The sequence below is a fragment of the Drosophila bipectinata genome, chromosome 2R (genome assembly GCF_030179905.1).
Source record: "Drosophila bipectinata strain 14024-0381.07 chromosome 2R, DbipHiC1v2, whole genome shotgun sequence".
Taxonomy (NCBI): Eukaryota; Metazoa; Arthropoda; class Insecta; order Diptera; family Drosophilidae; genus Drosophila; species Drosophila bipectinata.
Genome location: NC_091737.1, coordinates 17,473,621 through 17,497,687, shown reverse-complemented (window position 1 = coordinate 17,497,687; position 24,067 = coordinate 17,473,621). Strand labels below are relative to the sequence as shown.

Sequence of the window (24,067 nt, the reverse complement as noted above, 5' to 3'; positions counted from 1 at the left end):
CATATGCAACGTGCAGCCGTATTTCCATCCCAGGGGCATGCGCAAATCGACGCAGTCGGCGTTTATTGAATTAAGACTGTCGACGACTGTTTGCAGTTGGCAGTTGTCGCACCCAAGTCGTAGAAATCCAGAAATCCAGAATTCACAAGGACATCCCAACTGCAACTCAGACTATGTACATATGCAGGCAGCGCTTGCAACATTGTGGCGCCCCTGAGAGGCAGTAAACCATTAAACGGGTAATGCGATCGCGGGTATGGGCACTGCGTGACTTTAACAGAATTCCTTTTTGGCAAGATCTGTAGCATCTGGTTATATACATACAGTTATGAGTAGTAAGATACTATAGCTTCCTACTTTGACCCGAATTCAACCTTTCCCCTCTGTGACCTTTGTGGAAAGCTATGGTGGGTGCTTCCACCGTTTAGCTTGTCGGTTATTCGGGCCTAATAAAGCGTGTTTAACACAAATAATATCCTACTTAACGGGACAATCGTCGATAGCCCAGCCCCGAGCCCCCCCAGATCGGGATTCCCCTCGACCCCTAGAGTCCTATCATTTGGAAATTGAATTCAGCTTTCTGGCATGTAACTACCTCGGTCTGAATAGGCAATCATCAGTCGAGCAGAAACAATGAATGGTTACCACAGACCCTAGTATCCAAGGACCACTTTCCAAGGCCCCCTATACTCCTCCCACTCTCACTCCTACTCCCACTCCCTCTCCTGTCTCTGTTCCTTCCGTTTCCGTTTCAGTTTCGTTCGGGTTTATAATTCCACTGTTTTCTTTTTTTCTGGCGCTGCTGCCAAACGCAGGTCAACAAAGTTTTTATTAAGCTGCGTCGGGCAGCAAACTAATAGTGGGCGGTGGGAGGTAGAGGGAGCAGGACGAGGCAGCAGGAACAGGAGCAGGAGCAGGAGCAAGGACAATGTGTTGTGGCACGAGAGGCAAATAAATAAAATACACACACAAAAAAAAAAAGAACCAGTCAGTGGGTGGGGAGAGGGTGGTGGTGGCAGATACCGATACACAGCAGCAGTGGAGGCAATGCATGGGGCAACGCTGGCAGCCAGGCAGCTTGGCAGGCTGGCAGCGGGGAAATAATTAACATTTATGAGTGGGCGCTAGAGCGGGACAAAAAGCTCGTGGTGAAAAAAAAAAATCGAAGGAGCCCGGGTAAAATGTAACTGTTGCTGTGGCTCTGGGGCTCTGTGTTCTCTCCTCTTCTGGGCTGTGGGGCTCTCAGAACGAACGGCTGATTGATCCTGTGTGTGAGTGCGAGTGCGTGCGTGTGTGCGTGTGGGGTACAGCACATATGTTTTTGTTTGACCCCCACACACGCTGCCAGGCACACCATCACACACTCACCTCTCTCGCCCCCACCGGCAGGCGCTCATTTCGCTCAGCTCTCGCCGCTCCCACCCAAATGAGGCTGATAGGTACTCTTGCTTTCGTTGCGAGTCAGAACTCAAGTCCGGCGCCTGCGCACTTTCACTCGCTCGCTCATTGTGTGTGTGGGTGTGTGTGTGTGTGATATTTTGTTACAAAAAAAGGCAAAAACAAAGGCGAGCCATCGCGTATCTGAGTGTCTGTGTGTGTGTGTGTGTGTGTGTCTGGTTGAGTATCTGAGCCTGTGCCTGAGTGTGAGTCAAAAGAGCGAGTGTAGTTGTATCCGTGCGATTCGTGCCTCGCGTTACGACGTCAACGTCGACGTATCCGTCAGTACGTTTGTACGCGTCCGCAGCGCCGCTTCTTCAGTTTTTCGGTTTGGGAAACTTGCAGTTTGCCGTGCGCGTTTACCGTTTACCGTTTAGCGTTTAGCGTTTGATTTTATACATCTATATATGCAATATATATATTAGATTCCGGCCGATTTGATTCTGGGTAATACTCGATCTTCGATCTGCTCTTCGAGAGACGAAAAAAAACAAAAAAAAAAACACGCTACGCGAATTATGTTAGCTCACTGCTGTCGCCCCTCTTCGCGCAATAATTTATTTTTACTCCAAACAAATATAAACAAAATCAACCATCTATTTCCAAAAATAAATTAACAAAATCACAAAAATAACCATAGCCGACGGACAATTATAAATTGTTATTTTTAACTTTTATTTGCTGCAAGTCGTGTGCCGTACGTCGTACGTCCGCCCTCGCGCACTTTGTTTATATTTACAAATATCACTTTTATCTGGATTTACCAAAAAAAATAAATAAAATAAAAATAAAAAACATAAAAGCAAACAACCAATTATGACTGACTGCATTTCACGGTGATGTTTGTTACAGAAACTTTTAATAAATAACGATTTAAATAAAAGTCCATCTGAATTAGCCAGAACTCGTAAGTATGCAAGAAGATTTGTCCAAAAATTGGGGATCAGTGAAGGGTCTATTTTATTATTGAAAAACCTTTACCGGAAAAAAGGATCGGTTTTTTAAAGCAGATAGTTAGTATTGAGAGCAGAGATCCTATTATATATTAAAGAAGACTATGCTTTCTTGACACAGATAGTTCTTATTGAGAGTCGTACTTTTGATACCTTTTTTTTTTAAAAAAAGGCTCTATTTTTTGCTTTAGAAAATGCCTCTTAAGAGCCAAGAACCTCCTAACTTTTAGGGAAAAAAGGCTGCTTTCTTGAGGCAGATACTTCTGATTGAAAGCAGAGATACTATCTTGTATTTTAAAATATTTTAAGAAACGGAGGATCCTACTATGATCATAGTTATTGGATACTTTGGACAAATTTTTTCGAAAAGCAGACTATGGTTTCTTGTAGAAGACCCTTCTTTTTTAAAAAGATCTACAAACTCAAGCTCCACAACTAAAATAAATAAAGCTTCAATCCTACTCCGATTACTCATTAATTTCTTGAATTAGTTTTTCGCTATTAACAGATTCGATTTTTCTGCGAATTCCTTCATGTTTTTTGATTAATAATGGCCTACAATTACCCCCTCTAACTGGGCTTTTAAAGGGTTAACCAGATAGTGGAAAACTGACGTCATCGATGGCCGAACCGCAGCGATAGGGTTCCCGAGAAGAGATATCCCTCGTCTTTGGTGCTGTGGCTCACTTGCATTTGATTCCCTTCCCTTTCCATTCCTTTCCAATTGATATCGTTCGATGTTTCAACTTCATTTCTGGAAAGCTTTTCGCGAACACAACATTCCAGTACGCATATACCTCGCATATACGCATATGTATGCATATGCTGATGTATGTATGTATGTAGGTACTGGCCGTCGGAGTGATAAGAACCTTTCCTATCAGCCGTACCGGGTGCGAGAGAGAAGGGAGTACTATACGTACGCTTCCAGCGAAGTTCAAATCCATTTTCCCTCCTGCTATCAAGTTCTTTTGCATGTAGTTTTATGACCGGACTAACAGTACTGACTGACGGTCTGACTGACTCCCCGATTGGCGAATTCTGCTGATAATTGTCTGCACTTTGTTTCAGAAGTGAATTGAGAAACCGCAATTGAAATTATAAATTCTGTTATCGCCCCCAGTTCCCCATTCCCCCCAGTATAGACTCCAGTAGTACTAGCCTAGTCAGTGCGTGCAATGCACTTTGACACCTACATACACACCAGGAGCCTAACAAACAAAGCAATTCAGATTCCGGCTATAATCGGGATAGATTTTGGACTTGGCCACTTGAGATTAAGTGCGATTAAGAGACCCCCCCCCCCCTTAGAGCTTCTCTAAACATTCAATTCAATGGAGATCTTCCCTTAAACTTGGTATCTTGATTAGAATTATTAAATAGTATATGCACTTTCTTATAAATACCATCTCTCCCATTGGGAAAAGCCATCCATATCAGCTAAAATAATTCAAGTTGGCAATTTTTTTTTTTTTACCAAAAATTTTGCTGAACCGCCCGCTGTAGTGATAAGAAATATTCGCAATCTAACGCTGCTTTCATTCCACTATCTGCCAACGAGAGCGAGAGTTTCCCTTATCACACGTGCGATGGTGTAGGTGCCAAAAAAAAAAAAATCCAATTGAAATGGGCCTTTAGGGGTATGGGTGTTTAGTTATTAAGTGGAATACCTACATATTCCTTTTGCCTGCAGCTCTTGAATGTCTGAGATAATTATTATTATTATTTATTCTATTATTATTATTATTAAACATTCTTGTGGTTGTTTTGTTTGGCGTGGCACTCCACCCACTCGCTGGGAGTTTTGGGGCGCGATAAGATAGGAGAGTTCGGGGCCCGGGGCCCGAATATGTTTCGACTACCTTAACATGAGACGCGTGTTTCTATCAAAAAAAGAACCTTGGATTTTGTTTTTATTTTTTTTTTTTGCTTTTTTGCAATCATAGTGTATGATAATGGGACTGCAGGAGAAGTTCACGAAATAAGAGACTCAAGTTTGGAGATATATGTGCACTAGCCCCAAGATAATGGAGGTTCCGGCTCGGTGGCGTTTCCAAATGACGCGTTTCTGGCGCATTTTTGTCTCGAAGCGCGCGTGTGGCTTTAATTAAATCGGAATTTGTAACCAGAGATCCGAGAATGCGTTAACAGCGGCACATTAACAACCAAAAACCAGATACCAGACCGGGGGGGACATTGACAGATTTGTGGCAACTTGCAAGTCAAAAGTGAAAGTATCTCGAGGGAATTAATAAAATGTTTTATAGTTTTTTTTTTTTTGAATAAATTTCCTAATAGGCCTATAATAATTTAATTAAATAATTTATTAATTTTTGGACAGACAGCTGCTTTGCCATTAAGACAGAATTTATGAATTTCCCCCCTTCAGACTCACCCGTAATTGGAGCTTGTTTGGATTCCTTGGGGCTGCTGTGAGAGATTGCACTCGCATCCTCATCATCTCGGGGGATCATCTCGAAACCGGTTTCAGTTCACAGTTCATTCATCCAAAATACGGAAAAGTTACAAATTTGCATAAATTTAGCCGCGGCAAATGCTAATTGCTGGCAATTCGGCAATCAAGGCGACAGCAACAAGTTTGCGGCGACCGCAGAATGTGAATCATTTGAATCAGATCGATAATGGGGCTTTGTTGTTCGAGAATGAACAATTAGAAAAAAGAAACACTCTATAACAGAGAAGAAAACCCACGCATTGTTAGGCTTTTTGGTCATTTGCCTAATGATGTCGCCTCAGACTTTGGGCCAATTAAACGGAAGAACGTGTGGCGGCAGTCGGCTGCGTTTTAATTGCTCCAGCCACAAGAGAAATGTCTTGACACACATCCTTCCTTCACATCTATGCTAGCTTCCTTCCTTCCTTTCATTTCGTACTATCCTTGTATATCCTTGTGGCCACTTGAATTCCTTGGGTCTTGACCCAGTCCAATGCTGGCTAGAGATAGGCAATCCCACGCAGCTACTGCTGCCACAAACGGTTAATTGTTGCAATGTGTGCGATGTGCGATGTGGGATGGAAACCGTGTTAAGTTCTTTCAGCCTCTGGGCCATTTCTTTTGTTGGCTTTTCGGCTTTTAACAACAGCCAACTTATTGTTTCTCACCTGCGGTTTCTTTGCAATTAGTTGGCTATTAAAAATTGCCTTTGTGGGGAAGCAGGTAGTACTTTTTGGTATCAAAACTAACCAACTAAGGTAAAGGAATTTCCGGCTAGGTGGTCTACCTTCTTGGTTTAGGATTTCCATTCCAGAAGCTGATAAGTATGCTATAGAAAATGAGAGTTGTTTCTTTTGAAAACTAAATGTCTTATTGTCCACTTTGGAGTTGTCCCTAAGGCGTATTGGCTAATGGATTTAGTTAGTAATGGCTTGGCAGTGACTTATAGTTAGCTACAAGCTTAAGAACACCTCCTTAAGTCCTAATATTTCAACTCGAATCTGCAAGTGCTTGTTCCACCAACTAGCATCCGCAATGGCAACCACCTCCATTATTCTGGTTCTTGTTGGTTTCTTGTCCCCAAAATGGTAGCGTCATCATTATTGATTCCTTTCCTTTCCTTTCCATATTAATAATGCATGCCAAAGACACTGAACAACAAAACTCACGCATAATCAAGACGTAGAGTGGGATTTTGGGATTCGAAGAAAAAACCCACAAACATTGTATCGAAGTGGAGTGTTGTGGAGCTTCCCCTTGATTTTTTTTTGTAAAATTGTGTGTTCATATGTATATGTATGCGTCTTTGCCGCCACACATACTCGTCAAGGCTAAGGGCCCTTTTCCATGTCCTGTCACAACCCATTTCAACCACCCCCTCCGACCAAAACTGAGGCATATTGCGTAGGTCGCTGCGTGAGCCGAAACGAAAAGTCGATTCGGGGATTCGGGGATACGGGGATACGGAAGGCGAGCCAGCTTTTCCCCGGCGTTGCCAAGGCAGCACTCGGTGTTGTCTGGGACGAGTCCTGAGTCCGGAGGACAAATAGCAACAGCGCCCAGAGCCTCGATTTCCGTTGCCGGAACACCAAAAGAAATGACAGATGAGTCTTGAAAGTAAAAACCAAATGTCTTTATTGAATTGCAGACTACATTATAGCTATTATAATGATGCACAAATTGGAAAAATTAATTTATTTTCAAGAACTCATAGTATCTTCGTATTTCTTAGAGTGTCTGAACATCTGAGATACTTTTCCGAGTCGCGTTTTCCAGCCACGTGCCGCTGCCACAGCGAGAAATGTGAGGAAACTCAAGTGGCAGAGTGCTGGTGGGGGCAGAATCCGGGGTAAAGTGATGCCTCAACTTCCGCTTTTCCGCCACTTTTGGATGCTGAGGCTGAGATGAGGCTCCCGAGTAGCGCTTCCGTTTCCGCTTTAAAAACAGTTGTAGAGGAAACCCTGTTTGAAGAGCGATTTCCTTATTGATTTAGTGCGTTTCTCTGTCTGAGTGTTCCAGGACATCAAAGTGTTTTGGAAAAAGTGCGAATCTGCGAATGCCTCGCGTCAGTTAGCAGCCACATTAATTAACTTGGTCCAGTCGATGAAATAGGTCATCCAGCTGGAGCTGGAGAGTGGGCAGGATAATCTAATGGCACCACTGGTGCAATGAACTTTCAGCGCCAGTGGAGCGATTGGCTGCCGTGCTCCACCGTCCAGGTGGAAAACCTTTTGAAGTCGCCACCAGTGGCTATGTGGGTTAAACTGGGGGTTACCTTTTGCTCCAAATTAAGTTCCATCACTCATATCATTCTCTGTTTCCTCTTCTACTTCCAGTTACCTGAAGACAATTTATATACAAATGTGGAGTATTGTGTCGTTTTAAGAAGCCGTCCGTTTACAAAAGAACTTCTACAAACAAGAGATAATAAATTTATATACCAAATAGCATAAATATGCCCCGAAGCTGCAGCCAATCCGAGAGGAAATTGAGGCGCCACTAACCGAGTTATCCGGATCCAGTTGCCGGAAAGTTGAGCCCCAAATACAAGAGGGAATACGTCACATAAGCCTATAATAACCACAGAAGGAATACAAGTCGCCGAGATGGGTCGCAAGAAAATTCAAATATCACGCATCACCGACGAACGCAATCGGCAGGTGAGTGCTCTCCAGGTGTACGGCCATCCAGGGCTATTTTTATGGCCATCTCCATGGCAATGGAGGGCAAGACTCCGTTAATTAGGGAATCGGCAATCGCAATGTTGAATCGATTTGCGGCTATTAGATTGAAATCCAACACTTGTGGGAATAGCATTTCCTCATTAAAACCGAGAAGTGACGGTATTTAACGTAGAGCTCTGTATTATTTTCAAAGTAAGCTACGCCAGGACCGGTTCGTTTAGCCTTCCGAGTGAGAGTCCGCGTCCGAATTCGAGTCCTTGCCGGGGTCGTAAACGCGTCATCACCACGCGAAGCCCCAACGCGAAAAACAACAAAGACAGAGAGCCCGCCCGCCCATAGAAGGAGCAGTAACAGCTTGTTTATTGCTTCGGCCAGGTTCCTGGTGCGGCCTTGACTCGGCCATAATCGATTCATTACCAACTAGAAGGGCCAGGTCAGGCCTGAATGGAGGCAGGCCACTTGTGCGTCTAATTACATTTTCGAACCGCATTAATATTTAAGCAGTGCGGAGGGACAGTAATTGAGCAATGTTTCCACTTCCGTTTCCGTTTCCAGGTGACCTTCAACAAGCGAAAGTTCGGTGTCATGAAGAAGGCCTACGAGCTGTCCGTGCTCTGCGATTGCGAGATCGCCCTGATCATCTTCTCGTCGAGCAACAAACTGTACCAGTATGCCAGCACCGACATGGACCGCGTCCTCCTCAAGTACACGGAGTACAACGAGCCCCACGAGTCCCTCACCAACAAGAACATCATCGAGGTGAGTAGTTGGTAGTACGGGGTGGTACCAGAGAACGGCTCAGAAGAATAGACACTGAACCAATGATTCCACTAAAGTACCAAGCTTTTGAGAAAAAATATTCCCAAAAATATTTAGAATTTCTAATGCATACAGACAGCTAGTATTTTCTTTCACTGTACTGGTGGGTAGTTGCTGGTACATCCAAATGGCTTTGTGATGTAAATGTTGCGACGTACGCCACGATTTTGGATTTACATAATTTAGCAAAACAAAGGGAAGAACCGGGTGCCCCCTCCGGCAATTACCACCTCACTGACGCCTATTTGTGTTTCCATCCCCTTCCCCCCAATACAGAAGGAGAACAAGAACGGTGTTATGTCGCCGGACTCGCCCGAGGCGGAGACTGACTACACGCTGACACCGCGAACGGAGGCCAAGTACAACAAGATCGACGAGGAGTTCCAGAACATGATGCAGCGCAACCAGATGGCCATCGGCGGCGGAGCTGGAGCGCCCAGGCAGCTGCCCAATAGTAGCTACACCCTGCCGGTATCGGTGCCGGTGCCGGGATCCTATGGGGACAACCTGCTGCAGGCCAGCCCCCAGATGTCTCACACCAATATCAGCCCACGTCCATCGAGTTCGGAGACGGATTCAGGTGGGATGTCCTTGATAAGTTAGTACAAGTGGCTCTCGCGATGGTGCACACTCATTTCTATCTATTATCGCTTGAATTTTGAACCAGTTTCTTTCTTTTTTTTTTGGTTTAATCTTAAAACTATGTTTGGCTGAAGCTTATTTCCTAAAATTACTAATCTGCTATGCGACCTTTGATGGTTTTTATTACGAACTCACTCACCCCCATCTAACCGAATGCCATTCGTTCCTCGTTGCAAGTCAGTCAAGAATCAAGTATCTGGTGTTAAACGTGTCTTTTGTTTGCATTTCTCTTCTCTCTCGGTCACATCAGTATATCCATCGGGTTCCATGCTGGAGATGTCGAACGGCTATCCGCATTCACACTCGCCGCTTGTGGGATCACCGAGTCCAGGTCCCAGTCCAGGCATAGGTGGGCATTAGAACATTACTCTACTCTACGACCTAACCCCCACACCTATGTCATCTAATCCACCATCTAATACTAGTCGGATCCCCGAGGATTCCCCAAAACTAATCGACTCTCCATTGCAGCTCATCACTTGTCCATTAAGCAGCAGTCGCCGGGCAGCCAGAACGGACGAGCTTCCAATCTAAGGGTCGTCATACCGCCCACCATAGCACCCTTACCGCCTAACATGTCCGCCCCCGATGACGTTGGCTACGGAGATGTAAGTCTACTATAACTTATATATATTTTGAAAAATTTATTCGAATGGAAATCTCTTTAGCAACGACAGAGTCAGACGTCGCTGAACACGCCCGTGGTCACGCTACAGACACCGATCCCTGCCCTCACGAGCTACTCCTTTGGAGCGCAGGACTTTTCTTCCTCCGGCGTCATGGGCAGTGCGGACATCATGAGCCTAAACACTTGGCAACACAGCCTGGTGTCGCACTCTAGGTAAGATTAAGCTTCCAGATCCAGTCCAGCAAAGATTCTAATCAGAAATCTGCTTGCATTTCAGTCTCTCACACCTGGCTGTCTCGAATAGCACGCCGCCACCTGCCACCTCACCCGTTTCCATCAAAGTCAAGGCCGAGCCCCAGTCGCCGCCCCGCGACCTCTCCGCGAGCGGCCATCAGCAGAACAGCAATGGGTCCACGGGCAGCGGCGGCTCCAGCAGCACCACCAGCAGCAACGCCTCCGGTAACGGGGGCGGAGGAGGCGGTGGCCTGACGGCCGCCAGCACAGCCAACGTCATCACGCACTTGAACAACGTCAGTGTCCTGGCCGGGGGTGGACCCTCCGGCGGAGGAGGTGGGTCTGGCAGCGGTGGAGGAGGAGGCGGCAGCAATGGCAGCGTGGAACAGGCCACCAATCTGAGTGTGCTGAGCCACTCGCAGCAGCAGCACCTGGGCATGCCCAGCTCCCGACCCTCGTCGACGGGCCACATCACGCCCACAACAGGTGGGTTATGTCCTGGGCTCTCCGCCTCCCCCTTTCTTCCTCCTTTATGTTGTTGTACTTCTCGAATTGTTTTCCAAAGGAATTCCTGCTTGAAATCGCTGCCGTTTTTGTACTAATTTGCGTTTGCGAATTGTTTTTTTTTTTTTTTTGAAAAAAACTCTTAAAAGTCTCTCTCCAGCAGCAGCATGTTTCTTGTTCTCTAACGCTTCCCCGTTCAGAAATTAATTTATTTATGATGGAAAAACCAAACGGGCGTATACTTAATATCCTATGGGAGTTAAGTATGGGCCGAGTTTAGGCAGTCCTCTCTCCTGACTTGTCTGAAATCTGTTCCAAATCTTATATTTTTACTATATAATACAATTGTCTTTTTTTGCATTAACCACAACCGGCAACAAACAACAATTTTTAGGGCATGATAAGTATGATGGATATCCGTACCGCGCGCTAATGGGACATAATCCTAGATGGAATTTTGCCGGTAAATTGGCCAGAAAAAAAAAATCAAATGAAAAAATACACACACACACATATACATTCAACATATATACACTCGCAGAATCACATACATGAAAACACCTATAAATACGCATACATTTCTATATTCAGTTTCAATTTCAAAATTACCGCGAAAATGAGAACCGATTTGGCTACAGTTTCAGTTTTGGGGGAGTATCCTTGGGGGGCTATGAAATTCTTCAATCGTTATCCTGGCTTGGCGGTTCTTTTATTTTATTTCCACTAACCATATATGACTTCTTCATTCTAACCCCCAAGATCGTCACAAAGCTAATCCAGTTTGCAATTAAAAATTAAAAACAAGTAGATCACATTTAACAATGTTTGCTTAGAAATATGTTTTAAAATTGCTAAAAATCGCAGCTGCAACACCAAACACACACAACACTCCATTACCCAGACACTCGAACACTAACTGGCCAGAACCCGAATGCCACTGGTTCTGGCCACTTCCAGTTAACTGCCCGCCTGCCTGCCTTTGTCATACACATTCGACCTCTGGACAATCTTGACTAATGTTTTAACAGACTTTATTATTTTGAACACAGGGGCGCCCAGCAGCGACCAGGACGTCCGCATGGCGGCCGCCGCCGTCCAGCAGCAGCAACACCAGCAGCAGCAGCAACAGCAACAACAACTGGGCGACTATGATGCCCCCAACCACAAACGGCCGAGAATATCGGGCGGGTGGGGGACATAGCCCGCTCGTACTGCCGCCAGCAACCACTTCAAGCAACATCACAACAACCACACCGGCAGTACCGGCAGTCCTGGCTGTGGCGGCATCTACAACAACATCAGGAGCAGTAACAGCAACAGCAACACAAAGTCAGAGGAGGATGATCTGGTGATGATGCCGCCACCGCCGCGCAAGGAGGTGCTGGTCCGTGGCTCGTCCTACAGCCTGGCGGGCTATGACTGTTTCGGCCAACAGCTGGCTGTGGGCTATGGGCCGCAGAGCAATCCCTAGTCCCCCAGGATGGGGCAGCAGCAACGTGAACAGATAAAGGAGTTCCAACATCAACAACCGTAACCGTAACCGGACCAGTGCAAAAAGTTTCAAAAGCTGATAACGAATAGATTTTCGTTTGGGCTGGATAAAAAAAGAAAACAAAATTGAAAAAAAAAACAGTGACAGTGTCATATCTATAGTTATTGTAATTTATATAAAAATAATTACGCATGTATGGTAATAGTTATATTTTTAAATTATACACGCATGGATGCAGAGATGCAGAGCCTCATCGAGATGAAGTGCAGCAGGAGGCACTCGCGGAGAGCCAAGTTAAGTTGTTTAGAACGTTGAGCTGAGTTAGTTTAGTTACACATTACAAACTACAATTACAGAGTTAAAATTTATGGTTAATGTTAATGTTTATTCTAATCTAAGGACATGAAACGATGATTCAGAAAAAGGAAAATCAGCCTAGGTCGAGCTGTTTGTGTAAATATTTTGATTTTAGACACTAATGTTTAGTTTGTAATTACGAGAGATACGTAAATCATGCAAATCATTTGAAAGGACCTTGGAAGGAATTCGAGAAATTCGAATTCGAGAAAACACAACACCTGCTGCTAGCTCTTCGCAGTCGTGTTAATTTAATTAAAATTCGTGCAATTTGACGGTATATTTTTTTAAAGGCCAACCTTTATTTGTTTAGACTCGTTTTAAAGGCACTAACTTTATGCTTTCGTTTTAAACTTGATTTAAGCTTATTTAGTACAAGCCAACTTTGTCTTTCATTTTTTAAGCGAAACGAAGTCATAATTTGTAATTTACGTTTAATGAGGATTTCTGTTAAATTTTGTTGCCTAAGTTTTTTGTATTTTACTACAATTATCGCAATCGCAACAAGAACTCAACAAAATAAAATTTAAATAAAATTATTCATGAAATTATTGTTTTACATTATTATTTATATATCTTAAAATATGCATGCATATATATTATTATTATTTTTTGTGAAAAAAAGGCCACTTATTTGAACAGGCAGTCAGATGGGCCGTGGTGGGCGTGTCTATGTCAATTTCCCATTTTCGAATTTCGGAATTTTACGATATTTGAGTAAGAGAGGTAAACGAGCTCCGCAAATATTTGCACTGGGCATTATACGAGTATGTATGACCTGTTGCACTTTATACAACAGCAGGAGCAGAATAATATTTATATGCATATACATGTTTGTATCTGATAGGAGGTGGCCGCCTCAGCTGCGCATATATTTGGCGATGCGACCCAACAGTTGCACTTGCAGATCCAGCCCAGGGGGCCGGCGGCGGCGGCATGAGTAAACAATAAGAAGTAACTTACACTCTACAGGTTTCCCCGTTAAAGAAGCTTTACAGAAACAATTATAACTGACACATAGGTATTTTAATATAAATAGCATCTTCTAGGATATACATACATATATGTGGGATGTTTGTTGCACCAATTGAATGTTGTACGAAACAAACCAGAGTTTGTGTAAATTATTGCAAAGTTTTTGTGTAAATACTTCATATATTGTTAGTTAAGTTTATGTATTATTTGCCAAAGACATTCTACCATTTCCTTTCAACCTTTCACCTATGATTTTCAATCAATTGTTGACCCTGGCATATAACTTCACTGTGTAGTGTTGCCTTAAAAACAGTGCCTCTTTTTAAATGAAAACTAATGAAATTGAAAGCATAACCAGTTGTTGTATAAAAACACTAAATTGGACATGATAATGATAAGTGGAAACTTGATGGTGAAAAAATTTAAATACAGGTGTTATTTGTGCTATTCGAATAAGTGTAGATAAATCTGATAACTGATAATAATCATAAAAGCTCCCTAATCCTAGATTCCTAGAAAACAAATAAAATGATATTCCAACTAAGCAGCACATAATGTACAAAGGCGTTGAGCTGAGGCTGAACACAAATCCATATTGACAAGGTATAGGAAAGCTTACTAGAAGATACAGAGCATAAATATTGATAGGGTATTGATCGCACTGTATAGTCTACAAGACGTCCTACGGTCACAGGGACCACTCGCACCCAACACAGTATTCTAGCAGAGAAGGTTACTCGGGGGTCTGACTCGATTCCATCGATTCCAGCGTGTGGGCCTATAGTTGGTGTACCTCTAGCCCGAAAGTATCTAGATAAATATGTTAAAGCAGCATCAGTGTTGTGGCAAGTTCATTTAGCGAAAATTGTTAAGCTCCGGAGCGGAGCGGAAGCAGAATGGTTAACTTTAATATGTGTATCTATCCATGTGTTTGTTCAACTTGCAACACAAGCAAATCGTAGATGTAAGCTCTATGGAAATGGCAACCGTTTTGGTAAAAAAAAAAAACAAGATGGAACATTATACATTCATACATATACTATATGTGAAACTATATATAACGAGAAATAAGTTTTATCTGTGCACTGAATATGAAAGGTTTTTGGAAATTGACACAAATTTGAATATGAATTCAATATTTACCTATTAAGTTGGTGTTAAAAAAAAAAAAGAACAAAACTGAACGAACAAACGATGGTAGAGAATTTTAAATAAAACCCTTTTGGCAACTGAAAGTCTACAAGTTTTTTCCTACAAATTATATATATTTTACCTTCTAATGTGATATTTTACCTTCTAATGTACCTTCATAAATGAGTCTGATTTCTTCTATCTTCGAAGACACGAAAGTGGACCCTATGGCGTCGACAGTGATGGCTATATCTTCCCCAATTCTCATCCGATTCTCAAGCGGAGTACCTTAAACGATTTCTAGATCGATTTTGCACCATTCTGCATCAAAATCCTGATACGAAATATTTTTTAGATTTTTTGTCCAATTTTCATGATGGGATCCCTTGGAAATTGGGTTTTCCTCTATATGGCCCACAGTGATGGCTATATCTTCCCCAATTCTCATCCGATTCTCAAGCGGAGTACCTTAAACGATTTCTAGATCGATTCTGCACCATTCTGCATCAAAATCCCGAGACAAAATATTTTTTCGATTTTTTGTCCAATTTTCATGATGGATCCCTTGAAAATGTGGTTTTCCCCTATATGGCCCACAGGGATGGCTATATCTTCCCCAATTCTCATCCGATTCTCAAGCGGAGTACCTTAAACGATTTCTAGATCGATTCTGCACCATTCTGCATCAAAATCCCGAGACAAAATATTTTTTCGATATTTTGTCCAATTTTCATGATGGGATCCCTTGAAAATGTGGTTTTCCCCTATATGGCTCACAGTGATAGCTATATCTTTCCCAATTCCCATCCGATTCTCAAGCGGAGTACCTTAAACGATTTCTAGATCGATTTGCACCATTCTGCATGAAAATCCTGAGACAAAATATTTTTTACATTTTTTGTCCAATTTTCATGATGGGATCCCTTGAAAATGTGGTTTTCTCCTATAGGGCCCACAGTGATGGCTATATCTTTCCTAATTCCCATTCGATTCTCAAGCGGAGTACCTTAAACGGTTTCTAGATCGATTCTGCGCCATTCTGCATCAAAATCCTGGGACAAAATATTTTTAAGATTTTTTGTGCAATTTTCATAATGGGATCCCCTGAAAATGTGGTTTTCCCTCATATGGCCCACAGTGATGGCTATATCTTCCCCAATTCTCATCCGATTCTCAAGCGGAGTACCTTAAACGATTTCTAGATCGATTCTGCACCATTCTGCATCAAAATGCTGAGACAAAATATTTTTTAGATTTTTTGTCCAATTTTCGTGATGGGATTCCTTGAAAATGTGGTTTTCCCCCATAGGGCCCACAGTGATGGCTATATCTTCCCCAATTCTCATCCGATTCTCAAACGGAGTACCTTAAACGATTTCTAGATCGATTCTGCACCATTCTGCATCAAAATCCTGGGACAAAATATTTTTTAGATTTTTTGTCCAATTTTCGTGATGGGATCCCTTGAAAATGTGGTTTTCCCCTATAGAGCCCACAGTGATGACTATATCTTCCCCAATTCTCATCCGATTCTCAAGCGGAGTACCTTAAACGATTTCTAGATCGATTCTGCACCATTCTGCATCAAAATCCTGAGACAAAATATTTTTTAGATTGTTTGTCCAATTTTCACGATGAGATCCCTTGAAAATGTGGTTTTTCCCCATAGGGCCCACAATGATGACTATATCTTCCCCAATTCCCATCCGATTCTCAAGCGGAGCACCTTAAACGATTTCTAGATCGATTCTGCACCATTCTGCATCAAAATCCTGGGACAAAATATTTTTTAGATTTTTTGTCCATTTTTCGTGGGATCCCTTGAAAATGGATTTTTCCCCTATAGGGCCCACAGTGATGGCTATATCTTAACCAATTCTCATCCGATTCTTAAGCGGAGTACCTTAAACGATTTCTAGATCGATTGGCCACCATTCTGCATCAATGGGGTTTTCCTCTGTGAAAAGTAGAAATTTTGTGCTAGCTTCTTAAAGTTATTTGGCTTCTTCTTTTATTTTTAATATTTATATTTTATTATTGAAACGAAACTACTTTTTCAGCATTCAGGAACTTTTGGCATTGCTCCCTCCATAGTTTTTTCTCACAACAAAATCATATCTTTTCGAAACACTTTAAACTTTATTCTATTTTCTACAAAACGAATTTTAGAATTTTTATCGAAATCATTTTCAATCAAATTTACAATTTTACAGACTAATAAAATGCAATTACGGTACACAAATATAGAAGGACGTATCCTTTTACATTCCGTTATAGGCTGGGCCGCCACCGCCCTCGGGCACCACCCAGTTGATATTTTGTTTCGGATCCTTGATATCACAGGTCTTGCAGTGGATGCAGTTCTGAGCATTAATCTGTAGCTTCAGATTACCACCTTCTTCGTTTGGAACATATTCGTATACTCCCGCGGGGCAGAATCGTTGCTCCGGACCTTCGTAAAGGGCCAGGTTGTGATCCACGGGAACACGATCGTCCTTAAGCGTCAGATGGGCAGGCTGGTCACCCTCGTGGTTGGTGCCAGTGAGGGCCACCGAGGACAATAAGTCAAAAGAAATCTTTCCATCGGGCTTCGGGTACACGATCGGCTTGCAGGAACTGGCAGGCAGCAGCGACTCGTGGTCCTGAGGTCCATGCTTCAGGGTCCATGGCTCACGACCCCCCATAAAAATGGAGAAGCCGCTGAGGGCAAGCCCACCAAACAGACCCAAAGGATTATGGAAGGAAGGATGAACATTTCGAACCTTCCAGAGGTCTTTCCACACAAAGGAATTCTTGATTCTACATGGGAAGTGATGTTAGTTAAACTCTGCTCTCTTGGTAATTTATTCCTCTTACCTCTCCGCATAGTCAATCGGCTCCACGCCTGCCGTCGACTGTGCTCCAGAATTAATGGCATCCAATGCGCTCTCTGCCGCCAGCATGCCACTCTTCATGGCATAGTGGGAGCCCTTGATTCGCGGCACGTTCAAGAAGCCGGCACTGCATCCTACCAGACAACCTCCAGGGAACGACAACTTCTTGGGCAGGCTCTGGAATCCGCCTTCGTTAATAGCTCGAGCTCCGTAAGCGATGCGGGTGGCGTCTTCAAAGACATGTCGCACCTTAGGATGGGTTTTGAAGCGCTGGAACTCCTGGAAAGGACTGAGCCATGGATTCTTGTAGTTCAATCCCACCACAAAGCCAACGGCAATTGTGGGAGTGGGTTCGTTCAGATGATACAAAAAGGACCCTCCGTAGGTGGCGTTGTCTAAAGGCCATCCAATGGTGTGCTCCACCAAGCCGGGTCTGTGAGATATTCCAGTTAGAAAACATATTCTTTCAGCTTACGAAATGGTACTCACTGATGCTTCTCTGGGTCGATTTCCCAGACTTCTTTCAAACCGATGCCATAGGTCTGAGGTTCACTGCCCTCATTCAGTCCAAACTTCTGCGATATCTGCTTCGTTAGGTGACCCCGACAACCCTCGGCAAAGATAGTAGTTTTCGCGTGCAGCTCCATTCCTCGGGCGAACGTTTCCTTAGGAGCTCCACTCTTGGCAATGCCTACATCGTTGGTGGCAATGCCCTTGACGCTGCCATCTTCATGGAAAAGCACCTCGGAGGCAGCACAACCCGGATAGATCTCCACTCCCAAGGCCTCCGCCTGATCGCCGAGCCATTTTACCAGGTGACCTAAGCGAACCACGTAGTTGCCATGGTTGTCCATGGGCCACCCTTTGAAAATTGGTATGGAAAAGCGGCCAGAGCCTGTGAGAAACGATAGCGTATCCTTGGTCACGGGTGTGTTTAGGGGAGCACCCTGTTCCTGCCAGTCAGGGATTAATTCGTTTATGGAAATGGGGTCTAAGACTGCTCCAGAGAGTATATGTCCGCCCACCTCGGCGGCTTTTTCTACAACGCAGACGCGGATTTCCTAAGGGTTACCATGAGAATTACAAGAAATTATAAAAAGGTAATCCCTTAACTCACCTGATCCTTCTCCGCCGCCAGCTGTTTGGCTCGAATGGCTGCCGACATCCCTGCTGGTCCACCGCCCACGATAACGAGGTCCACCTCCTCGATGCACCGCTCCATGTCCACCTCCTTCCAGCGCTCATCCTTTTCGCGGGGATGCAGCGTATAGTGGGTGGTAATCTTCGGATATTTCGCCGCCTCCGAGACACTGCGCACCAATGCGGGGGTAAAGAGCCTCTGGACTAGAGAAGACAGAATCTTAATCTTAATTTCTTTCGAAAGTTCTTTTTAATGATTATCTTCCGAGCGTTATGTAATTCGCAAATGTTCTTCAGTTGAAAAAACTAGTCTTTATGGACCTACCTTTGTGCATTTTCAGTAATGCAGACATATTGATTCCCTGTAGTTTTCCAATAAACGATCCAATAAACCAGAAAGTGCTAGCGATGCACTGGAAAGCTGATGTGTTTTCAAACAATTGATAACAACAACAACAAACAACAACAGTAAAGATCGATGCAACAAGTTGGACTTTAGACTTAAACGATTAGCAACGTAATGGCTTGCCAAAGTCCGTGCGATATGTTTTCTGTTGCCTGCTGAGCGTCTTCCACTCGAGACGGGCAACTTATAATCGACAATAAGTTGATAAAGTTTATTTTAAAAGCGGTTAAAGATCCGTCTGCAATGGTTTCCCCAGCTGAGATCCGGTGCTGCCACCGTTCAGAGCTGCCAGACCCCTCGATTAACTGATAAGAATGGCTACCATACTGCGCCGCCAGGGCTGGCAACATTGGCGGTAATTTTGAAAATAAAACAGCACCTACCATTGAGCAATCTTTATTTTTGGAATTTTTTTGGCAAAAATATGCTTTTAGGTTACACTAATTAAAAATATGCATATATTATAAGTATATTTAGGTCAATGCTTGGTGAATTTTTAATCCAGCCCCATTAAAAATTCAAGATCTAGGCGTTAATAAAGAGTGTTTGAGTGCGGAGGAGGACAATTCGATAAGTGTGTTTGTCAAATACATATTTACAAGATGGAATCTTTGGCAGGAGACCCCATCCTTACTGTGCAAAGAATGGCTCCTGGTCGTCGTCCGCTGATGCAATGTCCACGTTGCTCTTGGCCTGTTCCTGCTGCTCCTTTTTGAGGATATTCTCGCTAAGCTTTGCCGGCTTCGTTTGGTTGTGTTCTAAAGTTGTTGGCTTGATACTTTTGCCAAAACGCATAAAGTTCGAGTCCATCTTTCCATTGCGGGAGAACTCCGGCGGAGCAGAGCGGCCAAACCTCATAAAGTTATCCGGACGCCCGAAACGCATGAAGTCCTGCTTGGGACTGCGGAACTCCTCGTGAGGACTGCGTCCAAACCTCATGAAGTTGTCAGAGCGCCCCAATCTCATGAAATTCTCTAGTGGTGTCCTCCCAAACCTCATGAAATCGGACGGGGCTCTTCCAAACCTCATAAAATCCTGCTTGGGATCTCGTCCGAATCGCATAAAGTCCTGCTTTGGATCCCTACCATATCGCATGAGATCCTGCTGTGAGATGCCCGAACGCTTTACTGCATCCATGTCCGGATCATCTTCAAGCGGGAGTTCCTCAACTTGCCGCTTGCCGAAGTGCATGAAATTGTCCTGTAGGGTCCTCCGCTTGGCCTCCAGTTCCGGGTCGTACTTGTAGCGCGGCTTGCGACCGTGCTTCTGGAACCTGAGGATAACAGCATTTTTGCCATAATCCACCCCAATAACCGAAATGGGGTGATTAAACTCCAGTTGGGCCTTCTCTGGTTCCAATAGTTCGTTATCCTGCTGGGGGACCTGATCCAGGATCTCGGACGCGATATCCGGGGACTCCAACAAGGAGTTCCCGCCAACTGCAAACGGAGTCTCAATGATCTCACTGTGGATGGCCGACTGCATCTGGTAGAGGGCCAGCAGGAACATTAAGGCGATACCCATCTGCAAGGAGACAAGGGAATGCACGAATTTGAGTCGTTATTATGGCCCCAACTTATATTGCAAGTTTTAATCACATTAACGCCGGCTGACGTTCGTTTTACTTAGACCAATAAGTAACTGAGACCCACCCCTAGTTCCGCCGCGGACAAAGATTCATGCTAATTAACCATCAGGATATTTATGGTCAGATCTACTTGGGCGTCGCGTAAAAAGTTAACCAGCCACATTAAGGCCACGGAAACAGGACCAACCACAGCCACCCACTCTGGTGCACGGCAGGATGGGCTCGTAACCCAAACAACGACCCACTTTACTCGTGGAGGCATTAACAGTTGCCCGTGGAGGAGTGGGTGTGCCATTTGTTGGGTGGGTTGATGACAGGGGAAGCTGATGTATGATGTCCCAGCTCCACTGCAGATGCGAATGGATATGGCTTTTGGATGAGATGGTATTGGCCTTGCAGACTCCATGATTTTTAAAAAAACTTCTTAAGCCTTACAACCTAAATGCTAAAATCTTGCACACAAATGCAAATCAACATCTGTCTGACACTTGAAGACTGTCGTTTTTTTTTTTGTTGGCCAGACAAGAAATTATAAAAGAAACCCCATACTACATATTCACGATAAAAACTTGACCTCCAAACTCGGTTTCGGCAGCGACTAATGATGAGCAGACTTCGCAACCGGCGAGCATTAACATACATTCGGTGGAGTGGAGTAGGTACTCGTCCAATTTAATGGCAATGGGCAATCACAGCTTTATTCATCAAGTGCGAGAGCAGTCTCTTAATTTGAATAAATCGCAGCGACCGTGTTTATTCACACCTCGGCTTGGGCAACGGCTTAAAGCCTAAACGGCAACTCGGCATAGGCCAATGCAAGTGCAACATTGGTTGCAACACTCTACGCACACACGTTGCGATATCTCAAGGCCCTCATAAACGGGGAAACTAGTCGGCCACATTTAATTTATGAGCTCGGGGCATGCGGAATGTGGCAATATGGAGGGGAGTGACAGACAGGTACTCAGCGGCAAGAAGTCAACGGAGTTGAAGTGGGTAGTGCCAGCCAGCAACAATTGCCAGAATTTAATATTCATAAATGAGACTTGAGTATTTTTGGGCTGTAAGTCAGCGCCTGGGAAGAGGGTTGGATGTATCAATAACACACTCGTTAATTCGCCAACGAAGGAGCCCTGTATCGGGAGTAACCTTATTTGCATGGTATATGCGATTTCTTTTAATACGTTTGAAGTTGGCTCCCTGGCAACAAGAATTACTGGATACAGGTGTTGGATGGAGCACTTAGACCGTGGAAAGAGTAGCATTTAAATATCATGTGCCAGGTTGGGTCAATCCAGACTGGGAGCAGAGACTATTCCGGAGACAAATGATGTCGCGAGGCATTTTAGTCGGACTTCCCATGTCAGCAATAAATCAAAAATTGTGCACGCACCGTTGCCCTCTCAACTCTAAAGTTCTTAAGCCCTTCCCTGTCAACACGAATGCATGAGTGTCCCCGTGTTTTCCATTTATTTCCATATAATGCAAATACAAATTTAGCCACGGCTTGGGTTAGCCCCATGCAGTCACCATTTCCCAGCCCACCCAAAGTATTCATAAATATTTCAATTTTCCTTTATTAACCAACACGGTGGTTCGGAAAGCTTACTATTTCCTGGTGTTTTGTTTGTCTCTCCTGGCTGGAAGAAAAAGTTTTCCCTCCGTTTTGTTTTTTAGATTTAACTGATTTTTGGACCGAGTGGGATGAGGTGTCAAAAAGTTCACAACTCGGGCTTAGTGCTTTCATTCGACTGAAAAACTGGGCCAATTAAAAATTACCACAACTACCAGGTTATAACTAATGCTTTCATGTGGGATTGAACGGTTTTACTGACACCGAGATTTGTTTGTTTTTTTAATTTTATGAATGCTGCCTCTAAGTAGCCTCAAACCCTCCCACTTCTACACAAATTACCTACCCACTTCCTATACTCCCACTTCATTTCAATAAGCTCCAGACAAATAGCGAGATGACCCTAAAAGGATGGATCCTAGTTAAGTAAAAAAGATGAAGGATATATATTACTAGAGCAACTAGAGCACTGAAGCAATCCCAAGGAACTGCATAAATTCATGATCGACTCTTTAAAACAGAACCGAATCCTACATCTATTTTTCTAATCTAAACAATTTTCACTTTTTTAGATGATTACGGCTTAGAAGATTACAAAATCCCAGAAGACAAATACATACATTATTCACAATAAAATAAATACATATTAAATATAGAAGTATTGTTTTAAAAATGACTTCAACTACGTTCCTAGAAACTGTAAGCCATAACCATGAATTCACTCGTTAAATCTTTATATTACTACCAAAATGTATTAGCAAATTTACTCAAAAGTATTGTGAAAATAGATTTTAACACTTTTATTCACAAATTTAAATTAGTTCAATATTTTCCAAGGCTTTCTATTTTTACTTCAAAAACACTTTGCAACTCACCTTTGGAAAGGTTTTCCCTCAACTGCTGACTGGGATACGGCAAGGATGTGACACTGGCACTCGCAAACACTTGTTGCCTGGTTGAATGTAAAGCAGTTCTGTGCAAATGTTTGGAGAAACATCCTGTTTTATATGTTGTCCTTTGTGGGAAGCGGCGACCATAGGCCAAACTTCCTGATGCTGCTGTTGCTGATGTGTGTGGGCGAGCAACAAGTGTTGCTGCAGCATGTTGCCAGCCAAGCAATTGTTCTGAAATTCCGGCAACGCTGTTTGTGGCGAGCAACAAGTGTTGCTGCAACATGGTTAACATACTAAATAAAAGAAAGAATTCTATTATTTGTTGTTTTTTATAACCAATGCAGTTTTTTTTTTGGCCCTTGAAAAGAATGCGGGGGTGGCAGATTAGCAAAAACATGTGGATGCAAAAACTTGACAATGTCCGAATGGAATGTGCTGGACTTGGCGGACTGATATGTTTGTTGGCTGTCAGAGCTTTTTGAAAAGGACAAAAGCCTAGTCCCGAGTACGCATTCATGTCGACGTATTAATCATGAGGCAACATTTCGTCGCCAGTTTTCTGGCCACTTGAGAGCCAAATTGTATGCAAATCGCCCACAATTGTTATGGTACGCCCATTTTTAAGGCGATTGCCAGCATCAGGAGTAGCAGGAGCTGGACGAGCCAAGCAATCCCCGCCAGGCACGTCCAATTAGCCACCGGCAAGTGAGCGACGTCTACGTGCCCGTATGCGTTATAATTTGCCCTTGCCGTTGTCGCATCTCTGTAACGGGATACATTGTGGCGCCTGTGGCAAGTCGCCACACCACCCCACCCCACCCCACACCACACCATCTAGCCCCAGTCCAGCCCTATTTTCAGTGCCCAATCGCCCAGTTTTTGAGCCTCGCCCCTTGGGTGGGTCCGTAAAACTGTTCAAAATGCGGAAGCCTGTAATTATGGGCCAACTTAAAGGCCAACAAAGTTACAAAGACCAGTCGAAGACAAGCTCCAGTTGTTCCTCCGTCAATGGCACACATGACTGGGCAGAAATTCAGAAGTCTAAATCGTCTAGTGTCCGCCAAGATTATTGTTTAGCCATGCTCTTTACGATCTTCGGAAATCAATAAAAAAAAAATTTATAACCACCAGACCGATGGCTTTATTTGCATAAATGTTTATGAAAAACGAAAACGGAATCAAAGTCAAACAAAAAGAGACCAAGTTCAAGGTCGCTGACCAGCCATTGTACCACTCCCCCAGATACATATGGATGTTCGAGTGTAGATTCCCCCTGAAAACCT

General features: G+C 43.7%; 3 protein-coding genes across 12 annotated transcripts in view; 1 reads left to right on the top strand and 2 right to left on the bottom strand.

The window, feature by feature from the left end:
- Positions 1-12,753, top strand: part of Mef2 (myocyte enhancer factor 2) — a 31,966-nt gene extending 19,213 nt beyond the window's left edge. The window contains exons 3-11 of one of the 10 annotated variants that reach the window (XM_070278257.1): positions 7,182-7,505; positions 8,085-8,288; positions 8,625-8,928; positions 9,241-9,339; positions 9,462-9,598; positions 9,659-9,831; positions 9,896-10,338; positions 10,751-10,819; positions 11,406-12,753. In XM_070278257.1, the coding sequence (XP_070134358.1) occupies positions 7,452-7,505; positions 8,085-8,288; positions 8,625-8,928; positions 9,241-9,339; positions 9,462-9,598; positions 9,659-9,831; positions 9,896-10,338; positions 10,751-10,819; positions 11,406-11,557 (1,635 nt within the window). In that variant the 5' untranslated portion in view covers positions 7,182-7,451 and the 3' untranslated portion in view covers positions 11,558-12,753. Of the gene's footprint in view, positions 1-7,181; positions 7,506-8,084; positions 8,289-8,624; positions 8,947-9,240; positions 9,340-9,461; positions 9,599-9,658; positions 9,832-9,895; positions 10,339-10,750; positions 10,820-11,384 lie in introns of all 10 variants that reach the window. The other 9 variants (XM_070278256.1, XM_070278263.1, XM_070278262.1 and 6 more) reach the window with 9 other exon arrangements.
- A 3,677-nt stretch (positions 12,754-16,430) lies between these two features.
- Positions 16,431-19,018, bottom strand: Etf-QO (electron transfer flavoprotein-ubiquinone oxidoreductase). The gene is made up of 5 exons (XM_017241370.3): positions 18,650-19,018; positions 18,302-18,528; positions 17,674-18,245; positions 17,168-17,617; positions 16,431-17,110 (listed from the first exon to the last, which is right to left on the bottom strand). Exons 1-5 carry the CDS (start codon positions 18,675-18,677, stop codon positions 16,573-16,575), a joined length of 1,815 nt encoding a protein of 604 aa, XP_017096859.2. The 5' UTR covers positions 18,678-19,018; the 3' UTR covers positions 16,431-16,572.
- Positions 19,019-19,110: 92 nt separating this feature from the next.
- Positions 19,111-22,850, bottom strand: FMRFa (FMRFamide propeptide). Its single transcript, XM_017241025.3, has 2 exons — positions 22,767-22,850; positions 19,111-20,254 (listed from the first exon to the last, which is right to left on the bottom strand). The coding sequence occupies exon 2, from the start codon at positions 20,252-20,254 to the stop codon at positions 19,361-19,363; it is 894 nt and encodes a 297-aa protein (XP_017096514.2). The 5' UTR covers positions 22,767-22,850; the 3' UTR covers positions 19,111-19,360.
- Positions 22,851-24,067: the final 1,217 nt, after the last annotated feature.